General features: G+C 43.2%; 1 protein-coding gene across 3 annotated transcripts; it reads right to left on the bottom strand.

Moving 5' to 3' along the window:
• Positions 1-2,020: 2,020 nt before the first annotated feature.
• LOC136126557 (serum amyloid A-2 protein-like) lies at positions 2,021-5,763 on the bottom strand. Of its 3 annotated transcripts, XM_065881774.1 has the most exons (4): positions 5,723-5,763; positions 5,057-5,148; positions 2,605-2,743; positions 2,021-2,215 (listed from the first exon to the last, which is right to left on the bottom strand). In XM_065881774.1, exons 2-4 carry the CDS (start codon positions 5,145-5,147, stop codon positions 2,053-2,055), a joined length of 393 nt encoding a protein of 130 aa, XP_065737846.1. In that variant the 5' UTR covers position 5,148; positions 5,723-5,763; the 3' UTR covers positions 2,021-2,052. The 3 variants fall into 3 exon arrangements, with proteins under 3 accessions (XP_065737846.1, XP_065737848.1, XP_065737847.1); XM_065881776.1 differs by lacking the exon at positions 5,723-5,763 and having other exon boundaries at positions 2,053-2,104; positions 5,057-5,147; XM_065881775.1 differs by lacking the exon at positions 5,723-5,763 and having other exon boundaries at positions 2,053-2,206; positions 5,057-5,147.
• Between the last annotated feature and the right edge of the window lie 1,840 nt (positions 5,764-7,603).

Raw genomic sequence — 7,603 nt, forward strand, 5'->3', positions numbered from 1 at the left:
GTGCAGGGGCAGACCCAGGTTTTGTGGGGCCTGAATTATGCAATTTCAGAAGCCCCTTTTAGGGGAAACAGTACAAAATTACAAATATTAAATTTGTTACAATAGGAAATATTTATTTAGAATGGGAAAAAAGAAATCACAGTAAATCACCAATTTTAAGAAACCAACAAATACCTTAAAATGAAATCCAGAAAAATATGCAACTCACTTTTATTAGTAAGTAGCCTGACACACTTCTACAATCCTTTTTCCTTTTTTAGTAGACTTTATTTTTGGAGCAGTTTTAGCCACAGCAGTATTAAGCAGAAGGTACAGAGATTTCCCTTAGAACCCTTGCCCCCATTCATACATAGCCTCTACCATTATCAACATTCCCCACCAGATACAATGTACAACATTTGATGAAACTGACAAACCTACATTGGTGCATCATTATCACCCAGAGTCCATAGCTTACATTAGGATTACTCTTGGTGTTGTACATTCTATGGCTCTGGAAATTTATAATGGCAGATATCTACCATTATAGTATCATATAGAGTAGTTAGTTTCACTGCCCTAAAAAATCCTCTGTGCTCTGCCTATTTACAACCCTTTTTTAATATACTTCTTGCTGGGGTTTCTTTGATCATTTTTTTATATAACAGTGACCTTGTAAGAACATTTTCTGTAACAAAAAATAAGTAATTCTGTCTTTAGCATAGTTTAAATTTTTAAAAATTATAATTGGTAGTTTAAGAAATTATCGGTGGCTGAAAGTTTCTTTCAGCTTCACAACTTGTTATTGGTAATATTCTGTAAAGTTATTGTTTTTTTTAGCTACCTAGTTTTTAAAATTTATTTATTTATTTATTTTTGGCTGTGTTGGGTCTTCGTTGCTGTGCATGGGCTTTCTCTAGTTGTGGCGAGTGGGGGCTACTCTTTGTTGCAGTGCGTGGGCTTCTCATTGCAGTGGCTTCTCTTGTTGCAGAGCATGGGCTCTAGGCGCGCGGGCTTCAGTAGTTCTGGCGTGTGGGCTCAGTAGTTGTGGCTCACAGGCTCCAGAGCACGGCTCAGTAGTTGTGGCACATGGGCTTAGTTGCTCCGGGGCATGTGAGATCTTCCCAGACCAGGGCTTGAACCCATGTCCCCTGCATTGGCAGGCAGATTCTTAACCACTGTACCACCAGGCAAGTCTTGTAAAGTTCTGACTGCTTGAATTTTCCTTCGATTTTCATGGTGTCAAATTTTCCTACCCTCACAGAAAGGATGGGAATATTTTCTACTGGGCAGAATTGTTTGTATAAAAAAACAATCATTTGTTTTCTTGAAGGGTTAAATTGTCTATAGAACCATCTGGGACTGTTGTTTTCTCTGGGGGAAGATTTGATCTTTTACAATAATTATAGAATAATCCAAGTTTTCATTTCTTCTTGAGTCAGTTTTTGTAAGTTGTATTTTTCTAAGAATTTGTTGATTTTTATCAAGTTTTAAGCTTTATTGCCAAAGTTGTTCATGGTATTCTTATTATCTTTTCCATGATTTGGAACAGGGAGTTATGGATGGATAATTGGTCCATATAATAGTCCATATACGGTTTATACAGTATAGTCTGTGTTCTGGACATACAGCTGGCCTGCTCTCCACATGGGTGGGTTCCACTCAGCGGATGTGGAGAGTCAACTATACTATGGCATTTTATATGAGGCACTTAGTACTTGTGGATTTTGGTATCTGCAGGCGTCCTGAAACCAATTCCCAGCAGATACCAGTGGATGACTGTGAAGTTTTACCCCAAATTATTACTATTGTTTATTAGTGCATTATCTCCTTTTTAAAAACTATGATGTTTATTGATCATCCCCATGGTATTAAATAGGCTCATGTGTCCAAGAAGACTGTCATATGCTGTTTCCAAATGCCAAGGACAAATTGGATTTCACAAGCATTTGTTCAACATTTTTATGTGCTCTTTATCAACTATCAAGAACTACAGATACAGAATACAGCAACCTAGCTCAGCACTGTCTCCACTCGCTTGAGCCCTGTCTCCTGAGCAGAGTGAGAGGCAGCTCAGTACTTGCGGGGCAGGCCAGCAGGTCTGAAGTAATTGGGGTCTTTGCCGCTCCGGCCCCATTCATTGGCAAACTGGTCGGCCTTTGAGTCCTCCACTCCGTGGCCACTGTCTCCATGCTTGAAAAAGTCTGTAATTCTCGGAATACTCTCTCTGGCATCGCTGGAATGGAAAAGGGCAGGTAGGGGATTACTCCAGGGCTGACGAGCAACAGCCCACCCTCCCCATCTCTCCTCTTCCAAGGAATCAAGGACTCTGACAGGAGCTAGGAAAGAGGGAATGAAGGCTGAGGCTGCCTGGGCTCAGCCCACCTCAGCCCTGCAGGTCCCCTTATGCTGGGTGAACAGCACCCATGGGGGAGGCTTGGGAATCATCTGTCCCACCAGCCTTGCTCTGCTCTTCAGCCACTCAGACCCCACACAGGACACAGAGGGTGAGGGTGGATAAGAGGAGGAGAGGCCACAGCCCTACAGGAAGTTCTCCAGGGCTTGGCCCCTCCTGGCTGTCCGAGGCTCTCACACCCATCCCTGCATCCTCAGGGCCCCTGGTACCTGATCACTTTAGCAGCCCAGGCGCCCCCAGGTCCCCTTCGGGCAGCCTCATAGTTGCCCCGGGCGTGGAAGTACTTGTCGGAATTTTTGTAATTGGCTTCTCTCATGTCAGAGTAGGCTCTCCACATGTCTTTAGCCCCTGGCAGGAAAAGAAAGTAATGATATGAACATGATCACGTCTCAGCAAAATAGAGAAAGAAAACGTTTTCCTCCCACTGGGTCCAGATTTCAGCCTTTGACTAAGCCCTTGGAGATTATTATATTGGCTTGAAATGAATATTCCTTTACTTTTCACTTCCCTGGGTTAATGTTATGAGAATCATACGTGGTGCAAGTTTTACTCTGTTTGATTCCACCCTAAGTCTGTTGGTTCTTCGTTTTTGGTTGTGTGTGATGCGTGTGAAGAGGAGGTCGGATGCTCTTTAAGGGATGTTTGGTTGTACAATGGACCTCTACCTGGAAAGATACAGGAAACCCTCTGACCAGAGGTTGAGAACAAAGGCGATTCTGAGGGAGGTTGCAGACATAGGATGCTCCCAACCTAGTCAAGGGGAGAAATCCATCCCTGTGGACAAAGTGAGGACAACTCAGTCCTGAGTACATCTGAATGTCCGGGGCATATTTGGACCTGACCAACTGTCAAAATTCAATCAGCAGGTGATAAATGTGAGTTCCTTAAGAGAGCTTTGAAGAAACAGGGTAATCAGATGCAGAAAAAGGGCAACTGACACACCAGCTCTAAATAAAGTTCAGTGTCCTCTCCAATAAAATAGAGGAGTGTTGCCTCCCTCAGAGTGGTTACACAGAAGAACTGAGGAAATACAGGTTTAACGGCTAAAACTTTGTAGGTGCTCAGTATACTATGACCTCTCTACTCCTTAGGAAGAGTGGGACAAAAAAAGAAAAAGAATGAAGATGTGGAGCAGGGAGTTATGGACAGGACTCTGATCAGCTAGAATTAAATGGCAAAGTTAAAAAAAAAACTTATCAGGACAAAGAGAAAAATCCAATGTAGAGTTATAATCAGGGTTTATATGATGACTCTATGAGAAAACTTATCTTCATATTATATATTTGTCATGTTTGGCATTTGGAAAGATAGTTTTGTTGAGAGTTATGACATTCCTACTATACTTATTCCCACTGAGTTACTGATTTAAATAGATCCTTGAAGTCCAGACTTTCTTAAAAAGTATTTCGAAAATGCCTGGCATATCTTCTCACCTAAGGTCAGAAAAACCAGAGGTACTGTGCACACTTCAGTGTGCATAAAAATCAACTGGGGTGCTTAATAAAGGCCAGATTTCCAGTCTCAACCCCTGGGATTGTGATTCAAGGGAAGGGTTGTGTGTGGCCCCAGGCGCCTGCATTCCACAAAGCACCCCAGACCACCGGTGATTCTCATGCATGTGGCCCTAGAACAGCCCTTTGAAAAACACTGACCTAAGAGATGAAAAAATATTTTTAGCTGGGTCTGTGAGAATTTAGATAGAACGGCCAGCAAACTCTTAAAACAATTATTCAGTAACTATCACAGAAAAATAATAACACAAAATAATTTTGTGAAATAAACAAATTTTTGCTACTTCACTGTGGCTAGTGAGGTACATATCTCTTGCTATCAGTTTCTGGCCAGGTCTCAGCCTCAGTAGAACCATTGTCAAGGTAATTCATTGTGCCATTTGTGGTGGGGAGAGGAGCTCTATCAAGTTGCCTTCTAATGGCACCACATCCCCACTATTTGCCATTTGCTCAGATACAGAGCAGGACATGTGTTCACAAATCCCTCACTCTCCCACGTCTACTCTTGTCTAGGAGGCATATAATACCTCGGTTAATAGCAAGGTCTGGGGGAGCTCAATGTCTTGGGTTAAATCCCGCTCTGCTGGAGGACTTTGTTAGGTGTCTTAATTTCTTGGTGCCTCAGTTTCTCTGGTAAGGGATAATGGTACCAACATTGCAGGACTAAAGGATTAAAACCTGAGGATGACAAGGAGTTCACTCATGCATGCGAAGCTCTTAGAACAGTGCCTAGCAGGTATTAAAAGCTCAGGTATTTTAGTTATAATTATTAAGTGGATGGGGAGGGTGAACATTCCCCACCCATGTAATGCACCCACTTCATGGTACCTGAGACTTGGAAATGAGCCATCCCTAGTTGCCCACGAGGGGGCAGCAGAGCCCCACTTGTATTTAGGGAACATGCACCTCCTGAATCCAGACCTCTTCCTCACTCCTGCTGAAAGTTGGGGCCCAAATTCTATGTGACCTCGGGCTTGGGAATCCCAAGGGTGCAAAGCTGGTCAGAAAAACCTGGGGAAGTGCTACCACGGAAACCAAGCTCCTTTTTTTCCCTCTTATGGTCTTTGCCCTGTGGGGCTGTGACCTCTGCTCAGGTGAATCCTGGGAGCTGCAGATGCATCCTTCCCCTGACCCATCCTTTGATCCTTACCTTGACCAGCTTCCTTGACGAATGTAGCCCATCTCTGGCTGCTGACGCCCAGGATCAGGAAGCAGAAAATGATGCCCGTGGAAAGCTTCATCCTGCTGCAGGGAGATGAGCAGACACAAACAAGGATGACAGGTCTGGGTTTTTGTTCTTGTTTTCGTTTTGTAATGTGGATACACCCTTGCATTCCAAAAATAAATTCCACTGAATTTTATCTCAATATATAGCCGATAGATAGATAGCATTACAGAGGATCCAGTTCTCATTTCCGTGTGTCTCATTGGAATCCCAATGATTTCCTGTGTGAGGGATTGCAACGGGCTTTTAGTATAAACCATTTCCAGTCCAGTCATCCCCTATCAGCCCTGAAACCCACCTGCACAGCAAGTTTCCCAAAGGCATTAGGAGTTTGGGCACTATACCTCTCTGTAATATGAGATGAGGTAAACAATGCACAAGCACTTACAAATGCTTGCTCTACCTATCACTGACTTCACACAGAAGAAGCATATGGAACCCCTACCCTGCAAAGTATTCACAGCTGGTGAATTCTGATTGTCAGAATAGTAGATTCAGGAAGGAAGCAGAGGGCTGGGCTGCAGCACAAGAATGCTGGTGAAGAAAGAGAATCTCCAAAGAGGGAAAGTTTGGAAAGTTCTAGCACCTCACCGTTGGCTGTGCCTTCCTGCTGAGGCTCCTGGCAAAGCTGAGCTGCCTGTGCTGCCTGCCTGGGAGATGGAGCTGGTGCTTTATATATTGACACTTGGCTAGTGGAGCAAATGAGAAGACAGGTTTGAACCAAAAGAAAAAAAACCAAACAAACAGGAAACAAAGAAATTTGGGAAATTCCTCTTGACAGCATTTCAAAACAGCAGCGTTATTTTTCACACATATCTAATTCTCCTGGATTGTGCAATCTGGCAGTTTTCAAGAGTGTAGCAAGTTGGGCTGCTTCTGTCTGTTTCCAGTCTCACTCCTGGTGGGGAAGGGTGTTTTTCCCCACACAATAATGTACTGACATTTGCTGTGAAGGGTAATCAATATTAGAAAAAGAGAGTTGATTGCCTAAAGAATGTGAGGATACAGGGCAAAAGGAAGAGCAGTAAGGGGCCATTGCAAGGGACAGCTCAGGATGAAGCTGGGACCCCAGGGCACAGGAGTCAGAAAGGAAGGAGATAGAAGCCCAGGAAACCTGCGGGTGTAAGTCATCAGGAGGCAGAGCGCATCGGGGGCGGGAAGGTGGTAGAACGCGCATCGAGCTCGGTTTGCCAGTCTTTAAGTGGTCGCGCCCCCTTGGAGAACGCGACCAGAAGGCAAGGCGGTCCCGGGCTCTCTAGCTTCGCGGTGATTGTAAAGTGCAGACCACTTGCCACGGAACATAGTTGAAATAGAAAATAGGAAGATGGCAGCAAACCCTTCAGGACAAGAGCATTAAAAATTAACCCTAGAGATAGCCTCATCTACCAGAGGGCAGACAGCAGAAGCAAGAAGAACTACAATCCTGCAGCCTGTGGAACAAAAACCACATTCACAGAAAGATAGACAAGATGAAAAGGCAGAGGGCTATGTACCAGATGAAGGAACAAGATAAAACCCCAGATAAACAACTAAATGAAGTGGAGACAGGCAACCTTCCAGAAAAAGAATTCAGAATAATGATAGTGAAGATGATCCAGGCCCTCGGAAAAAGAATGGAGGCAAAGATTGAGAAGATGCAAGAAATGTTTAACAAAGGCCTAGAAGAATTAAAGAACAAAGAAACAGAGATGAACAATACAGTAACTGAAATGAAAACTACACTAGAAGGAATCAATAGCAGAATAACTGAGGCAGAAGAACGGATAAGTGACCTGGAAGACAGAATGGTGAAATTCACTGCTGTGGAACAGAATAAAGAAAAAAGAATGAAAAGAAATGAAGGCAGCCTAAGAGACCTCTGGGACAACATTAAACAGAACAACATTTGCATTATAGGGGTCCCAGAAGGAGAAGAGAGAGAGAAAGGACCTGAGAAAATATTTGAAGAGATTATAGTCAAAAACTTCCCTCACATGGGAAAGGAAATATCCACCTAAGTCCAGGAAGCACAGTGAGTCCCATACAGGATAAACACAAGGAGAAACATGCCAAGACACATAGTAATCAAATTGGCAAAAATTAAAGACAAAGAAAAATTATTGAAAGCAGCAAGGGAAAAATGACAAATAACATACAAGGGAACTCCCATAAGGTTAACAGCTGATTTCTCAGTAGAAACTCTACAAGCCAGAAGGGAGTGGCATGATATACTTAAAGTGATGAAAGGGAAGAACCTACAACCAAGATTACTCTACCCAGCAAGGATCTCATTCAGATTGGAAGGAGAAATCAAAAGCTTTACAGACAAGCAAAAGCTAAGAGAATTCAGCACCACCAAACCAGCTCTACAACAAATGCTAAAGGAACTTCTCTAAGTGGGAAAGACAAGAGAAGAAAAGGATCTACAAAAACAAACCCAAAACAATTAATAAAATGGTCATAGGAACATACATATCCATAATTACCTTAAAC

This window comes from Phocoena phocoena, chromosome 8 (genome assembly GCF_963924675.1).
Source record: "Phocoena phocoena chromosome 8, mPhoPho1.1, whole genome shotgun sequence".
Lineage (NCBI taxonomy): Eukaryota > Metazoa > Chordata > Mammalia > Artiodactyla > Phocoenidae > Phocoena > Phocoena phocoena.